The 18,467-nt window shown below is 37.9% G+C and overlaps 1 protein-coding gene across 6 annotated transcripts in view; it reads right to left on the bottom strand.

Moving 5' to 3' along the window:
- IPO11 (importin 11) overlaps positions 1-18,467 on the bottom strand; it is a 105,813-nt gene that overhangs the window by 31,669 nt on the left and 55,677 nt on the right. For all 6 annotated transcript variants that reach the window (XM_069777386.1, XM_069777385.1, XM_069777383.1 and 3 more), the window contains 5 exons: positions 9,240-9,319; positions 8,494-8,574; positions 4,874-4,969; positions 3,189-3,302; positions 2,263-2,384 (listed from right to left, as the gene is read on the bottom strand). In XM_069777386.1, the coding sequence (XP_069633487.1) occupies positions 2,263-2,384; positions 3,189-3,302; positions 4,874-4,969; positions 8,494-8,574; positions 9,240-9,319 (493 nt within the window). The remainder of the gene's footprint in view (positions 1-2,262; positions 2,385-3,188; positions 3,303-4,873; positions 4,970-8,493; positions 8,575-9,239; positions 9,320-18,467) is intronic.

Raw genomic sequence — 18,467 nt, 5'->3', positions numbered from 1 at the left:
CTGGTTTTAAATGAATAATGATAGAAGCTTTGGCTTCCCCTAAAAAGCAGAAAGTCCCAAGACTGCAATTATAAACATGACCACTAACTAGAAAAGTACCTAAAGGCAACGAAGTAATAGTATGGAGTTTAGAGGGAGAATAAAAAAAGTCACTCCTTAATATTTTCCCCAACATTTTATCCGTAAAGCAACTCTGAGGGAAGACTAAGAACACATGTTATCTTCATTTTTCCTCCAGTACTTTTGTCTATTCCCTCCCTTTCCTCTCTAAAATAACCTGATGCTCTTGGGACAGCTGCAGCTATAGGCTAGAGGAAGCAACTGGCAAAAAGAGCAAAATCTTCAGGAAGTGCTAGACACAGTGCAGATGCCTGTTTTCCCTATAGCTGAATCTTGAAAACCTGAGCTTGCCACTGGTACTACCCTTGACCATTGCACAGGAGCAAGCTGAGGGTAGAACCTCACCCTCAGCTTGGCCTTCCCAAGCAAGCCCATCTCATGGCCATCCTCAGGAGACATAATTCTGCTCTGTCTCTGCAGCTGAGAAATCTTGAACTGGCTTTGGATGTTCAAAGTAATACCTAATCAGGAACACGGTTGGCAAGGTACTCCAACAGGAAAAAATACTTCAGCTTTTCTTGAAAATGTTGCTTATATGAATCAAAATATTTTGTTTAAATACCGTATTATGTTTAAAACATTTTTGCTTAAGCTTTGCAAATGGACTTGCAGGAGAAGCCTGCTTTTGAAAAATTTTACGTTTAACAAAACTTTCAGATGTGACATGCAGCAAGCATATGTAATACAATCCCTAGGAAATGGAAAAAACAGAGTGACTCACATTGTTTGGTAGTATAAGGAACAATCACTTTCAATCAATTTCACACATTCTGTCTGAAGGTATGTTTGGCCCTGGCAGTCTATCAGTTGTATAATAACATTTTCATAGCTTTGACATAAATATGTCCACTAAAGAGAGGCTTTTTATTTGAGAAGCGGCTTTCTTAAATGGTTTGAGTATCTGAAACATAAAGCTGTCATTTGCAGGAGGTTTTATTATGATAAGGACTGCCAGAAGTAATTGGCTCTTACAGCAGGAAGTTTGGAGCAGCTGAAGGCAGTTCAAAATAACACAGTTATCTAAAGCAATTTCTTTTTTCCTTCCTCTCTTTAAAAGAAACTTCACAGTAAGACAGACCTGTAGTTCAGCACCTCTTTAAGAACATTTCAAATATACTCATAAGTGATATAACATTGTTATATTTACTAAAAAAACCCAAAAGCTTTCTCATAAAGCAGCTGCTTGGTTCACCTTTAGCTAGATGTTTGTCCTGATGATCTAGGACAAAAAAGGAAAGCTTCTGTGCACATTAAAAGGAATGAAGCCTCTAAGTTTTATGTATAAGAGTTCCCTGATTTTTTAGGTAGTGACTACATATTCTACAGTTTTACAGATACTAACATAGCTTTAGGATTTGTGAGCAACGTCTAAATTCCCATTGGACAATACTTAAGACTTCCCAGGAAATCCGGCAGACTAAACAAACTCATGCAGTCTTGTCTTCCTGACTTTCAAAGAGACAAGAATAATCTGAAGGTAAATACAGATTGAACTCTCGCCTAAACATGTGTTACACATGAATTCTAGTAGAGACAATTTAGAAGTCCATGTAACACTATTCAGCATTTTCATTAAAAACTTTCATTTTGTATGTATATTCAGCAATGACTATGGCTAGAGAAAGGAAAATAGTAAAAGCTGCTTGCTATAAAAATCTACAATGCAAAAACTGTTTCAGTCTCTCACAGCAACTCTTCCACTTAACGTTAAAGGTGAAAACCAGGATGAAAGTTCAGATCTACCCACAACAGGAAAGAAAACTGAATGAACATTGTTCACTTGAAGGGACACCAAAATACTAACAAGCCAACTAAAGCAACTACTTAATCATAGATGAGAGAAGCGGCTAGTTCAATATTAATAGGAGAATGGACAATAAAATATGCAGTGCTGTTTTCTCACTTTTATTAAATGACATTTTCCATGAAATAGCAGAAAGGTGACTATATTACTATGAAGCCACATAGGAAGTTAATACAATGTAGCATGAAAATTCTACATTTTTAAGTTTCTCTTGGCAAAAAAAGAGGCAACAAAACTACTTATATTGGAATATGTATGTGCAGAATTGTGAAATACCTTAGAAACCATCTCAAGGGCCTTTGAAGCATTCTTATTTAAGGCATTGTATGTTTGCTTACCTATTCAATGATGGCAGAAGTGAAAGCAACGCCAAAGCAGAAAGTTTTCTTCTTTCTGGCTGAGTGATGTTATCCATCCGATCAACCCACATTTCAATTATGTTACCAAGAATTTGGTCCAACTGCAATGGGAAACAGAACATTCCTTTTCATAAGTACTTCAGCATATTTAGAAAAGAATTTATTTTAGTTTTTCTACCAACTGAATACATTCTTCATCTGGAAAAGATACCATACAGTTACGTATACCTGACAGAAACAGCAAGCAACAGGTATTTGTTAAATTTTCTATGACAGTGCTTCTAGACCCTGAGCAACCTCACCATTAATTAGAACCTAGAAGTTAGAAATGCATTTAATTCATGGACAGAGAACTGATTCAGAATGGTGAATTACCCAAACAGTTCTCCTGTAACTGTCTAATACATAGAAAGCATGTGAACTTACTCTGTTTTACTTGCACTGGTGACAAGTAAAAAAAAAGACTCATCTTTTCCTGTTTGAAAACTCTACTATACCTAAGAAAATTACTAAAATTTCATTTAAAGACATAGTAGAACACTTGTAGCAGAACACTACTGAACCTGATACACCCAGGAACTCAGAGAATGATTAGACCATCATCCCTGGTGCAAGACCCATCAAGATGGCACAAGGAAAGAAACACCCTGCAATACCATGCAAACTAATGGGGTTTATCTGGCTTATTGTGGGATGCAGTGGGAAGAGAATTTAAAGATTGTATAAAACTTCTAATGAGATGTTTTAGGGTAGTTGTGAGAACATGAAGGAGGGGAAAGGGCCCCTTTCCAAGGTGGACTGGGGAGAAAAAAACATGGAAAACAGAGGGAGAAATTCTTTCAGGTCAAAAGAATGCAAGACTTGCACATGCAATCCAGCTGAAACACCAAGAAAAAAATCCTTACCTCCTGACCCAATTCACAAGCCACCTGGTTCAGAAGTAATGAAAAAAACCTTGCATTTTGTAGTAGAACTCTACCCATGATCCCCAGATAAGTAGACATTACCACTGGATATCTCTGAAACAAAAGTAAACCAAGAGTGCTTAGTTTAATTAAGAGAAAAATACTTAACATATAGAGCAGAAATACAAGGAAAATACTTGCATGCATCCTTTATGTATTTTATTAAATTTGAAATTACAGGTTGTAATTTAAAAGCCTCTAAGAACACAAGACAGAGCGAGCAATCATTACCAGAGTTTCTCAATTCTTACAATAGGAAAACTATGGAAATCTCAAAGTCAGTTTCCTCCAAACAGCCAAGACAACTTGCAAGGTGATTTTACTTTAAATTTAAAAACCTGCATCTTAAGGAATAAACAGTATATTGTACTGTTAAAAAATTACTTTCAAAATTGATTATGGTTTAAAATTACTATTTACAATTTTAGTAACATTAGGAAGTGCTTAGTATTTCTGAAGTTGTTACTTATTTCACTGAAACTATAATACCTTTGCCAATAACTTGCAAGTGTCTCAAAATTAACTGGATACAGTAATAAGCTCCTTACTTTATTATCCTTTGTTATTACTTTTAATTTTCAAATAAGCTACAGATTTCTTTGTATTAAATTCAGCATCTAACAATTTAACAGTATGTATTTTGTAGAATTGCCTACTTGAAAAACAAAATGCCAACATTTACCCTAGAATATTAACACAGATTAATACCTTTTTGAATAGGGAGCAATGAATTTGTTACAGTCTTAAATCAGAAGACATTTTAATAATCCACTCTCCAGTTTTGTGTCTTCTTAAACTGCAAACTGTTCAAACAGTCTTTTTTGTGTTCTGTACAGCAAAAAGTACATTGCTAAGCAATTATTACTTGACTTAATCTTGGAAATATCTTATTTAGCTAAATAATAATGGGAGTCAAATATTGATATCTGAAAGTCTTCAGCTCTGAAAAAAGCAAAGGTTTTGATCAAAAAAATCAAAAGTGTAGAGAATTCCACCCACTGATTCTGCTGATTAATGTATTTTTTTCTCTGCTAGTACTGCAAGGTTCAACACAGATAAAGCATATTTGATCTTACTCCTTTTTATCCAGCATGGAGATTTGTAGAAGGCAAAGAGACAAATACGAGAACTTAAGACATGTAAGCAAGCAAAATCTTAAAGCCTTTTCTATCTCACACAAAGCATTTTCACATCCTTCAGCTCTTCATACTAGATAAATCAATTTGAAAAAAGAGGTCAGTCTTCTCCTTGTCCGCTTTGCTTTTCTCTGGTGCAGGTACACTTAAAAAGGAGTAGTATAAGTGCCTCAAAAAAACCCCAACAAAAAACTCCCAACACCTTCAAAGGATCTAACTAAGCATCAGTGTTAATAGTGTAGGAATGGCAGAATAAAATTTGTGTTGTTTTAGTAAAATAAACACTAGATGACAAAATAAGTGATGGATATGTTGCTTTATCTCTTGTGCTACTCTTACAGACTTTTAAAACAGCTGTCAAAGTTCTATCAGATGCTCTTAAAGCAAGTGAAAATGGAACATCAACACAAAAAACACCTAGGCCAGATTACAGAAGGTACTTTCCTGTTCAAAAGGAAAAGTAGAGAGTAGTTAAAGAGTAACTCTTACCTCCCCATCTATAATCCCCCTGACTATTGATGGCAGAAGGGGTTGAAACATTTGAGGACCCAAAACAGGGTTTACTTTTAGGACATTTTCCACAACCTTAAGAACAAGAGCAAATTAGACAATTAGTAAAGTACATTTTAAAATCTTACCTGAAGCTTTAAAACTACATATACTGGTCTATACATAAAGTCCTGGTAGGACATTTACCATTGAATACCAGCAAACACCAGGATTGCTAAAAGCATATTCTAGTGAAGTACTTTGCAAACCTGATCTGCATAACAGACTTGATGAAAACTGACATGCCAAGAGAAACCCACCTAGCCAAGCACCTCCTCCTCATCAGCCTCCTCCTGGCCCCAGCAAAGTTGATGAGGTGGGTTGGAAGGAAGGACCTTGATAAGGCTCCAGGAAAAGCAGCTGGATGACATGGGTTGGCAGGGAGGAATACCTACAGTTTAAGGCTTATTTCCATATCTTTGTCCTGTCACTTTTTTGAAGATTAGGACCTACCATCTCTTTGCAGCGAATCAAGTAACCACAAGTGCTCTCAGATGTGATACTCCTGATACCCTGCTCTGGTTCCCAGTTTTTACATTCTTTAGCCTTTGCTTCTCAGCTCTTCTCTTCCCCCACGAGCTGTTCCCTGAAGCAATTTTTTTTCCATGTTCTTCAGGCTTTCTTTCACCCAGCTGTTTGGGCTTTCCCCTTGTACCAAGATGAAGAGGGGAAGAGGCTGTAAGAATAATGGGCTAATACCTGTTCACTCCTACAGGTAAGTAAAAACAAAGACCACACATCTATACACTGATTTGGATAAAGCATATAAAGATACCATAAAGGTACCTCCCTTAAACACTCTTCTCAGTTTCCACCTACTTTCAGCTCAGAGGGACTTCCAGAAGAGTATTTCCTTGTGTGTTCTTGTCCAGTCTCCCCTAAATCTTTTTTTTTCTTTTTGATCTTTGTTCCTACTGGCTTCATTTAATGCCACCTACTTCTTGCCTTGAGACAGATGTTCAGCAGTTAATCCCTTTCAATGCCTCCCAATTTTGTAGACCTTTAATATACTGTTACATAGATGTTAACATAACTTTTCCCTCACTCATCCTTTCCAGGTACTGGAAGTTCTTGCTAACTCATTTGTCCTTGTACAGAGTCTTTTCAAAGCTTATACTGTCTGTCTTAGATAATTAGACAATCAAGTCACATCAAGCCTCAGCAATCTTGCAATAAATCATCTTATCAGTGCAAATTAGCAGTTTTTAACCTTATCCATTTATTTACTGTTCTAATATTTATTTTCAATCCAGCCAAAACTGTAGGAAAATATTTCAGAGAACACTCCTGGGTGTTTCTGTTCCCAATATTTATCTTAGGGTTTTTTTTGTTTAACAAGTCAGCATAGTGACACCTGACAAAACATTTTCCATTTTGTAAAAATACTTGCATGGATTATAGCTCAGTTACCCCTCTGGATGCAAATAGGGATACTAGGAAGGTGTATACTAGGAAAGTATACTGGACAAATCTTGTGGCTAATGCAAGGCCACACTGGGAGCCAAATGGATAAATAATACTATATTAGCAGCATCATTCCACTTTAGAGATCTGATTAAAAGCTGCTGCATCAAACATTGCCCAACTATAGACTCTAAATAATAGTATTGATAGAGAGGAATTGACATGTTAAATTCCAGAACTAGAGTCCTTAAGCTCCTCACAGCAGGAACTACAAACGGGGAGGACTATCAACTTCTCCTGTTGTTTTCTGTCCTGGGATTCCGCAAGCAGTTGTGCAACCCGCCAAAGAGGTAGGTGGGATCTAATTTTTTTCCTCCATTGTGTTTATAATGAACTGAATTCAAGTCCAAATTTTATAAATAACAGTTTCCAGTCAGTGCAGCCAATGGAAACATAACTAATAACACACTACAGTTACTACTCAAGTATCTTTCAGTGCATACTCCAACTTTATTTCCTGAAATTCTTCAGAAGGCACATTTAAAGTATCATGCTTAATATTTAAAAATCTTATGAATTTCATACCATCTCTTTCATAATACCATTTGAAGGTTATGTGAAAACAGTTTCTTAGTACTTTGAAAGTACTGAGTACTTTGAAAAACTCTACTTAAGCAGTTGTTGCCATTACAATAGCAAGTTATGCCAAAAGCAAAGACTCTTTGAACACTATGTCATGGTACAAGTGCAGGTACGCTACACAAAGGACTGTGATAGAGAGCACATACATCCAACATTCAATAAAGATTGGAAAAGCTTGGCTCTACACCTATTAGGTTCTAGCAGTCATACAGAAATGCAGAAAAAATAGAAAGTGAACCTTGATCATTTGGTGCTTATTTTATCATAAAATCACCTTAACAGTTTTTATAATAATACACATACATATGCAGACTTACTACTTAACCCTTATCTTGCCAGTTTTTCAAATGTGCCATTACAAAAATTGAACTATGATTATTTTTCTTACTGGTATTGAATACTGACAAGGAAAACTAATATTAAAAGAATTAGTAGATATAACATTATTAATGTTTGTATTAGCAAAGGGATCAATACTGGTTGATAGGGTACAGACAAAACTCAGATTTGGATGGCTAGATAGAGCAATTAGATAATTATCTTTGCACATTTTTATTAGGAACACTCCAAATGAACACAAATCAGCACACAAGTATGATTTTGATTTTACAGTTGAATCATTTCTTAATGTTGCATTTTTGTCCAAACAATGAAATTTTTTCTGAATTCTGAACCAAGCTGAAAACTGATTTAGGACAACTCTTAAAACTCATTAATGAGATTGATTTTGCCCTTTTATTTTTTAATTAGAAGTGTAACTATCTTCTGTTTTATACTGTGGTACTCTTCTCCATTCTAAAATTCAATTAGAAATAAACAGCTTTGATTAGCATTCTACAACTTCCATGAATCCACTGACAGACAAAGATTAAATCAAGTTACTTTCACCCAAACCCCTTGTTTTGCAACTCAGTGGTCTCGAGATTTTCTATACATAGCTTTATCTTTGCAATGCAGTGACTGGTCATCTGGCTGTTAAAGTGTGCTATTGCCAGGCTGTAGAACAAACTATTTTCATGAAGATCCAAGCCCTCACTAACCACCTTTCCCTAGTAATCTAGAAAATAATCATATGAGAAAGATATCAGGGTCTCTTAATCTAAATCTATCTATACAGAGAGGACTCAAACAAGCTTAGAACTGATTTACCTAAGGACAACACTTTGGAAGCACATGAAGTAATGAAAGCACTGCAGAGAGGGTACAGGAAGAGTGTGTTAGGTAATTATCTCTCAGGGTGCTCTATTTAAGGCTATACTGATATTCTTTTGGGAAAAGTATTTTAAAAAAATACATGTGTGTATATACACACTCTCTATACACACACACACACTTTAAATATGTAGTTTAAAACACCACTGACTCCAATGTCAATGTGTGCTAAATAAGCTGTTTTCTTCTACATGTTCTACATTCATCATTCTTGAAAATATTACTCTAACCTGACAAAACACTAGCAAAAATAATCGATGTATAGAGCTGAATATCCAGGTATAATTCTTATTACGCTCTACCTTTAAAACTTGAACTTGACCTTCAGTAGTTATGTCCTTCAAAAGTTCACAAAATGATCGGCATAAGTCAGCAGCATACATCTGAAATGAAATGAAGAAGGTATTACGCAAACACATTTTGTATCTATGTGTATATATTTCAAAACACAACACATGAGGGACTATATATGTCCAAAGACACATCTTCTCTTCAAAGATCATATCTGCGAAAAATGCTCATCTTTCCTGAACTAATTAAAATCTAATCTAAGCATTTTGTTGATTTTTTTAACCTTGCTGGTTTTTTAAACAATGAGTCTCAATGAATTTTCTAATGAAGATGTGAGAACAAAATATATCATCTGTAGTTCAATTTTTGCTAGAATTTATGATCATAATTTTAATCTGGTAGGATAATTAGAGTAACTATTACTACCCTGCATAGGACCTTTTCAGGTACCAGAGTACTAAATCAATCCACAAAATGTTAATTCTAAATAATAATCTTTCTCAAATCTGATTTGATTAAGTGTCCACCATGTGCCATAAAAAGCTAACATTAGAACAATATGCATGTATACACATAAATAAGAGTATAAATATTTGTCCACCATGTGCCATAAAAAGCTAACATTAGAACAATATGCGTGTATACACATAAATAAGAGTATAAATATTTGTGTGTACAAAGTTTTCCAACATGAGAGAAAAAATAGTTTGCCAGTAGGGAACTAAGGTGCTAATATGAATTTATAATGGTAACATACCTGTAAAAATTCAGATGATGATAAGAAAATATAAGCATTGATAATCTTAAAGAAATTTTTGAGGTTTTCTGAACTCAGGTCTGGAAAAAAAGAAGTCACAATTCAGAACCTCGTCATCAAACTGAAGTACAACTAAAACGATTTACTTCTAAAAGTCTTTTTCCTCACACAGCTTTTAAGTGCCAGGTGCCTACAAATAGAAAAAAAGTTATTTTAAATGCAGTACCACTCAGGTTCTGTCTCCCTGCCAGAGACAATAATAAAAGAGGTATGAAACAACTTTCATGTTCTCAAATGGAAGCACAAGAAATCCTATGACCTCAAAAGCCAATGCTAAAAAAATAAGTCAAGTTTTAGATGTGATAGCGGACTAAGAAGATATTGAAGATGGAACAAATGAAACACATACTTAAGAGACCTGCAATTACTGATAAATGATTTATCTCACATTTGAGTCAGTAAATGCTGGGTAGAAAGAGTGAAATAAAGATTGGAGCTCTGCTCTTCTGACCCAGGTACCACATCAAATGACATTGAGCTTTTGGACTGAAACAGGCTGAGCTCTAGCCCATACCTTGAGTATTTCAGGAAGGAAAGCATATCCATTAAGGAGACAGATACACACAGCAGATGGTATACAGCAACAGTTTGAAGAGAGAAAAAAGACATGTCCTCAGGCAGTACCTGTAAGACTGTTTTAAAAAAAATCACCCTGAACATCTATAAACACAATTCATAGCAAAACAAAAAGGTTTCAAAGTTTCATATGGCGGATGACACTAGTGCAGAAAGCCAACAGCCTGTTTTGTGAAAACAAAACAGAGGACCAAAAAACCCTCAAAGGAATTGCTAAATTTTCTTAAAAGCAGTTTGGGAGACAGACTATTCTTGGTACAGAAGTGGACTTCTGCTCCACCACCTTTAATTAATATTCCAATAAAATCATCATGGAAACCCAATAGGAAAATACTTTTATGTAAGCTTTAAATAAAATTCCTTACCAGATTAAACTAACACCAGCAGCTGCCTAAGAGCTGGTATGTCTTCCATAGCTTACATGAACACAGCCCGTATGAAAGTGTGACTTACACCTAGTTATGCTTATATACAAAAAATTCCACAAAAAATATCACTTGACAGAAACTATGGCTGGTTTTCCATTATAACATCTGAAAAGTTCTGGGGAGTTTTAGCAGTTTCTCTTCTTTTCCCTCCCATCAGACAGAACACTAATGCTCCTGTTATCTGACATGGCCATCAGACAGCTTTGAATGCATGACTACTTTCATATCTCAGTGCTTGAACAGGTCATGTCCTGTTATCACTTATTTTGAATATTAACATATCTTGACTTGCAAAGAGGTTATTTTTCACCTATCCATCCAATATCCTCATCAAAAGATTGCAAATGCATCTATAAATTAGCTTTAGTAGCATATTACTAGTGCTACACATTTCTTGAAGTTACTGCATTCTCCTTAGAGGTCTGCAGGTTTTTTTCTTCTTACTGGATACAACCATATTTTAAGCTTCAGACCCTGATGCAGCAGACAAATTGTAAAGAAATGGTCACATAAACATGAAGGGCTATCAAGCTTTCTATAACTTTCCATTCTGTGAATCTGTGATAACTGATACAAAGGTAATAAAGCATGAGTAGCAAAATTGCAAGAAGTAACGTATTTGAGGCCAGAAGGAAAAAAACAGGTAAGATAGATGTTGTGGAAATGACAGAATTTCAGTCACTCATCTGTGCCTAAAGCTCAATGTTTAGTAAAAACATTTTTCTAGAAAGACACTACCTTCAACTGATTATATTTAAAAACCAATTATGCATCAATTCTCTTGCCACCTTTTCCTGTATCAAACATATCTTTTTCTGAATTAACTAGTGCGCTTCTCTGGGTTTTCTTGGGGATCAGAGTAATTATTCCAGCAACCTGCTTTTTGCCATTACCTTTAGAAGTACAGCACAGACACATTAAATCTGATGCTTCTTGAAACAGTTATGTCTTGACTTTGACCATATTCGCAACCTGAAATTGTATCAGCTTCAGCTGTCATTTTAAGCAGTCCCTTTGCAGAAATGCATCCATTCTCAGAGAATTGATGTATTCCTCCATTCCACATTATTCAATCTGCTGCACCAAGAGATGGATTAAAGAGCCTCTGCAACCCCTTCTGTAGGGCAATTATATTTCAACAGAATTTAAACATTAGCAGCAGTGCTGATGTGAAAACCAAATATGATAATTATGCTACGAACGATTACTGTATGTCAGTGATAGCACCACAATCTTTGAAGGAATGTCAGTTATGCAAGTGAAATAGAGCCTTCATATCAAATGCAACATTCTGCTCCTGTATTTTTAAGATTTAAGGATAGCATTGTTTACTTTAAAAGGCAAATCTAATTGATTTGTACAAGTCCGACATCCAGCTCCAACAGCAGTAGTATCCTGAAATGGTTATGAAAAGCTCTTTCAAGAAGGACCAATACATCTGGAAAGGAACAACTACATGCTACTTTCAGATTAGTTAAAAAAGAAAACTCAAAAACATTTCTGTATTTTTTCCCCTTTTAGGTGACTTAAAAATTAAAGAGATGTCATTGCACTGACATATACCTATGGTGACATACGGCACAGGCCTGTGATATGGCCATGGCAAAGGCATGTTCAAATAACGAAAAGCCTAGTATCAATGAACGAATCTCAAAAATTTAACTAAATCTCAAACCAATTTTTTATACATCACACATTGGAATTGCTTGCCAACAGATAAGCATGTTTTTAAAAAAATCTCCTAAAAGATGCAGGAAAACCAATGGCAAGCAATTACTTCTCTAGGCTGTAAATTTAAGTTAGGAATGAAAGTCAAAGAACACTGAATGTATATTCTTGTCAATAAGACAATCGGCTCTGGCAGAGAAAGCACGAGAGGAGGTAGCATAGAGGCCTTCAAAGTTTAGGTTTTTAAGGTATTAATGGTGGGCCAGGAAGCAGTGATAGACAAGTGCTTGTGCAGTACATAGTCTTGACAAGCATCTTAAGAGCACTTAAAAATCCCTGTGCAACAGATTATATATTCATTTGCAGTCATCTAAATATGTATTCACCAACAGGAAAAAACCCCACAGCAACACCTTTCTATTAAGTGATATCCATAGCACACTTCAAAAACTCCCAGACATAATTTGCTCACAGTATATCTCACTCAGTTTTATATCACTTTGCTGAAGAAAATGTTCTGCTATAATACAGAAATCATAAATCAAGTTTGTACTTTGATGGTTAAGCTAAACACCCAAATCCAATAGGAAACACTAGACGCTCAAATAGCTCTTAAAGGTTCTGAATCAGAACCAGCAATCTATCACTGCACACCTCCAGAATCTTCTGAAAAATTATTGTGTACAGTCACAACCAAGTCCCACAGGACCTTGCCCACAAAGGCCATTAACACAAAGCAAAAGCTACAACACAGTGAATAACCAACAACCTGAATAATACACAATCCAGCTTGTCCGTACCTCCTTAAACATAACCAAACTGTCTACTTTTATATAAAGGTTATCAATATTATTTTCTACAGTCCCTTTAGGTCTGAGTTATCAAAGCTGCACTATATCTATTAACATACGCTGTTCAATTACCACAGAAATTTATCCCCTATTATTGTATATGAATACCTCTAAGAAGTAACACTTATGCAAAATAAAATAATGCTTAAAAATGATGTAATTTGGCTATGAAGATAATTAAACATCTTCTCTCCCTCTCTAGTTTGATGACTTCTTGCCACATCTGTTTCCTCCTCTTCAGCAGGACACAGTCTGCTATACACCTCTAAATGTCCAAAAATCTCATATATGAACTTCTTCTCTCCCTCCCTTCCAGCTCTTTTAGTTCAATAATGTTGACCTCTAATAGGACACTTTTTCTGAAGGACTTAAATGCTGATGGAGCAGTAAAACACACCATAAAAATAGTTACATTACCTATGTATTAAGAGTCATTCCATTCAGTAAGAATAAATTCAGAAACTAAAGGTCAGGAGGTTCATATTCCTTACACTCTATTTTCAACAGAATAATTATCTGGAGCACCCTGTTTCTAGTTCTCCACCCTGCTCCAGAAGACATAAGCAAGGCAGTCATCTACTCAGAACTTCCCTTCACCATATCTGCCCTTTGGCTTCCACTTTGATAACTTAAGACTGAATTGAGAACCAGTCTCAGAGAGATTTTCTGTTTTGCCTTATCTCAGACAGTCAAGGAACACAAGACTTTGCAATTTGGAAACTTTAAATTTGAAGATCTCAAAGTTTAAATGGATCTCTGCATTTGTCCAACTGAAAATGGCAGACTTCCCAGTTAAAACACCTTGTCCTGACAACTACATCACTGTGGTGAGGATAGGAAGCATTTGTTCTTAAGTGCTGGAACTTTCAGGTGAATACTGCCTCTTGTATACTGGAGAAACTCTACTACAGAACTAAGGCTGAACGATTAATTAACTTGCACAGTTAATCTTCATTGATCAGTACATTTTCCTCTGCAAGTGACTGCAGCTTAAAATGTGCTGTTACACTGGATTTAAGCGAAGTATCCTTTCTTCAAGTATACTGAAGGAATGAAGTAGGCTGCCCGAGGTGTACTGGATGGCAGTATTGTACTGTTTCTATAACTACCAAGTTTTATAACAAGGTTAGCACTAATGCAAGATTCAAGCTCTATTTCAACATCACAGTGCCGTGGCCATGTCACGTGGAGGCTGTCTAGCTAGATTCTCCTGATGTAAACAGAAGGGAATTGCAGGCAAAGAGCATACCAGAATGGTTTCCACTTTCTGGCAAAACGCACATCATTTTGGCCTACAGCAATGAAAATTTTTGACTGAAATGACACTCAAGTTTCTCAGAAAAATGCTCAGGAAGTAAAGTAGTATCAGAAGTCTGTATGAGGAAATCCAACTATGATTACAGATCAGCTGCTGGTTTTGCCACTCACCCCCATCCCTGATTTAAAAAAAAAACAAACCCAGAACATTTTGGACATACGTGTGGCTGAAGCCTCACCTTAAGGAAAACCTACCTAGCTTAACTGTACTACTTGCTCTACCAGCATCATACAGCAGCTTCCATTTTTCAGAACAAGAAACATTCTCTTGAGGATTCATTTCTTCCAAAGAAGTGCATCACTATTCTCCAGCATTAATTCACAAAATAAGGAAATTTCTAGAAGTATAGAATATTCCTGAATACCTCCACTTTTTGTTAGAAGAGTATGCTGGTTTCAGCTGGGACAGAGTTAACTGTCTTCCTAGTAGCTAGTAGAGGGCTATGGTTTTGAGTTTGGTGTAAGAAGAATGTTGGTAACACACTGATGTTTTCAGTTGTTGCTAAGTAACGTTTAGTCTACAGTCAAGGATTTTTCAGCTTCTCATGCCCAGTCAGTGAGGAGGCTGGAGGGGCACAAGAAGTTGGGAGGGGACACAGACAGGGCAGCTGACCCAAACTGGCCAAAGGGGTATTCCATACCATGGGACATCATGTCTAGTATATCAACTGGGGGGAGGGGGGGGATTGCTGCTCAGGGACTAACTGGGCATTGATCAATTGACTAATGATCAATGGTGAGCAACTGCACTGCGCATTCACTTGTATATTCCAATCGTTTTATTATTACTGTTGTCATTTTATTAGTGTTATCATTATCATTGTTAGTTTCTTCTTTTCTGTTCTATTAAACAGCTCTTAACCCACGAGTTTTACTTCTTTTCCTGATTTTCTCCCCCATCCCACTGGATGTGAGTGAGTGAGCGGCTGTGTGGTGCTTAGTTGCTGGCTGGGGTTAAACCATGACAGTCCTTTTTGGCACCCAACGCGGGGCAGAAAGGGTTGAGATAACAACAAACCTGCCCACAGCTTGTTAAAACAAATTTGTTACAAGCATTCATTATATTGGTCTAATAGTTGCTGGTCACCATATGGATTTATGTGTTCGATTTATGTGTTCTTAGAGTTGTTGCTCTCGTTTTTAAAGTTCTGTATGTATAACCTCACTTGCTGTATGTAGTCCCTGTGCTGCTGCTTACCATCCATGGGAGGTGGATTAAGGTTTTCGCTTTGATGTATTGTGCAACACTGGTTTATGGTATAATAAAGTTATTGGTTGTGGAATTAATCTGGTATTTGCATTCAGCGTTGTCACCTCTATACTTCAGGAGCCATCTGTGGGAAACTATTAATAATTACACCATTTACCTTTCCTCCTCTGAGAGCCAATCTATGGGTGGGGTACCCTTCTTCCATTTTCCCTTCTCTTTCAGTCCAGTTACAATGGTGTCTGAGAATTTTGAAAAACTTGAATACCCCTGGGATGTTGAGACCAGCACAGTCCTAGCCCTACTGCTAGGAATTAGCATGCTCCTGAATGTGGTTCAGCTCTTGTTTAAGGTTAAATAACTATTTAAGAAGATCACTCAAGAGATCTGTCCCAAGGCTAGATAATTATGAGTGGCAGGGTGTGTGGGGTAGTATGGGCAAGTACCTAGAACACCGGGCACCTCCGATGTTTTGGAAATTCACCCCTGAACAAGTGCAGAATCCAGAACTAGTAAAATATTTAGAAAAGGTATGGTGTCACCCTGGCAACTCCAGAGAGATACAAATCGCTGCAACGTGCTGGGGCCTGGCCCATGCCTATAGAGCCCTGTTCAACACCACTCTGTACCCTCAAGGGGAAGAGAAGGTCTCTGCATCTAACAAGACGACAGGCACTGCAACTACCCAAACCTTGGCAACCGGCACTGTGGTCCCTCCAGCCCCAGTGACAAGCACTGTGGTTACCCAAACCTCAGCAAGCAGTACTGCAACTGAACCAGTGGACCAACCTGCACCAGTATCAGCTGCCCCCGTACAGAAGAAGAAATATACAAAAAAATAAGTTTGCTTAGTGAAGGAGGAAAATGAGCCAGGGTCATCATGGGAAGAGCAGGAAGAGGCAGAACCAGAGGTAATCACCCGATCCCCATCCTTGAGTGAGCTGCGGGATATGTGAAAAGATTTCGGCCGCCATATAGGTGAGCATACTATCACCTGGCTCCTCCGATACTGGGACAATGGGGCTAATAGCTTGGAATTAGAAGGTAGGGAAGCCAAGCAGCTGGGATCACTTGCCAGGGAAGGTGGTATTGACAAGGCAATTGGAAAAGGGACACAAGCCATCAGCCTCTGGAGGGGACTCCTGTCAAGTGTGAAGGAAAGGTACCCCTTTAACAAAGATGTTATATGTCAGTCAAGCAAGTGGACCACCATGGAGAGAGGTATCCAATATCTGAGGGAATTAACCATACTAGAGACGATTCATTATGACCCGGACAACCCACAATTACCCAAAGATCCAGATGAAGCGGATCTTTGCACACGACCCATGTGGTGGAAGTTTGTACGGAGCGCACCATCGTCCTATGCCAACTGACTGGCAATAATGACCTGGAAAGACAAAGAGGCACCAACAGTGGATGAAGTGGCTCGCCAACTCCGTCAATACGAAGAAAATCTTTCCTCCTCCCTACAAGCCTGCATTTCATCTATGGAGAAGGTGTCCCAGGCTCTACAGCAAATCAAAGAGGATACGTCCTACACCCCACTTGTAAGGACCAATGTCTCAGCTATTATGAGTGAGGGCTCCTCTGCCTGAGAGACAGAATAGAGAAGGTACACACCGCAAGGTGCCCCATGGTTTTACCTATGTGACCATGGAGAGGACATGAGGAAATGGGATGGAAAACCTACCTTGGTCCTAGATGCACAGGTACGTGAGTTGCAAGGAAAAACCACCACAAAAGGGGATTCTACCAGGAAAAATGCTACTCCAGTTTCCAAACAGAGTAGAAGGGCTGATCTTATTTCTGATCCTCTTGAAGGGAATTCTAAGCCAATTTTACGAGAAGTGAGTACTGGATACTCTGACCAGAATTAAAGAGGCCTGGCCTCCAGCCAGGTGGAGGAAAGGGATAACTGGGTCTATTGGACTGTGTGGATTCGATGGCCTGGCACGTCAGACCCAGGAGTATAAGGCTCTAGTAGACACCGGCACATGGTGTACTCTAACGCCATCAAGTTATAAAGGGGCAGAACCCATTTGTATTTCTGGTGTGACAGGGGGATCCCAAGAGTTAACTCTTTTGGAAGCTGAAGTAAGCGTAACTGGGAATGAATGGCAGAAACACCCCATTGTGACTGGTCCAGAGGCTCCATGTATCCTTGGCATAGACTGTTGCAGGAGAGGGTATTTTAAGGACCTGAAGGGGTATCGATGGGCTTTTGGTATAGCTGCATTGGAGACGGAGGGCACTGAACAGCTGTCTACCCTGCCTGGTCTCTCTCAAGACTCTTTGATTGTGGGGTTGCTGAAGGTTGAAGAACAACAAGTGCCAGTTGCTACCACGACGGTGCACCGGTGGCAATATCGCACCAACCAAGGCTGATCCCCATCCATAGGTTGATTTGTCAACTGGAGAGCCAAGGAGTCATCAGCAAAACTTGCTCACCCTTTAATAGTCCCATATGGCCAGTGGGAAAGTCTAATGGGGAGTGGAGACTAACAGTTGACTATCGCGGCCTGAATGAAGTTACACCAGTGCTGAGCGCTGCCATTCCAGATATGCTAGAACTTCAATACAAACTAGAGTCAAAGGCAGCCAAGTGGTACGCCACAATTGACATTGCTAATGCATTCTTCTCCATCCCTCTGGCAGCAGAGTGCCATCTACAATTTGCTTTTACTTGAAGGGGCATACAGTACGCTTGGAATCAATTGCCCCAGGGGTGGAAACACAGCCCCACCATTTGCCGTGGACTAATCCAGACTGCAATGGAAAAAGGTGAAGCTCCGGAACACCTGCAATACATTGATGACATCATCTTATGCGGTAACAGCAGAATAAGTCTTTGAGAAGGGGAAGAAAATAACTGAAATCCTTCTGAAAGCTGGTTTTGCCATAAAAGAAAGTAAGGTCAAGGGACCTGCACAGGAGATCCAGTTTTTAGGAATAAAATGGCAAGATGGACATTGTCAGATCCCAATGGATGTGATCAATAAAATATCAGCTATGTGTCCAACTAATAAAAAGGAAACACAGGTCTTCTTAGGTGTCGTGAACTTTTGGAGAATGCATATTCCAAAATAAAGTCTGATTGTAAGCCCTCCCTATCAGGTGA

Source organism: Haliaeetus albicilla, chromosome Z, assembly GCF_947461875.1.
Source record: "Haliaeetus albicilla chromosome Z, bHalAlb1.1, whole genome shotgun sequence".
Taxonomy (NCBI): domain Eukaryota; kingdom Metazoa; phylum Chordata; class Aves; order Accipitriformes; family Accipitridae; genus Haliaeetus; species Haliaeetus albicilla.
The sequence above is the reverse complement of the archived record's forward strand: the minus strand, read 5'-3'. Positions and strand labels throughout refer to the sequence as shown.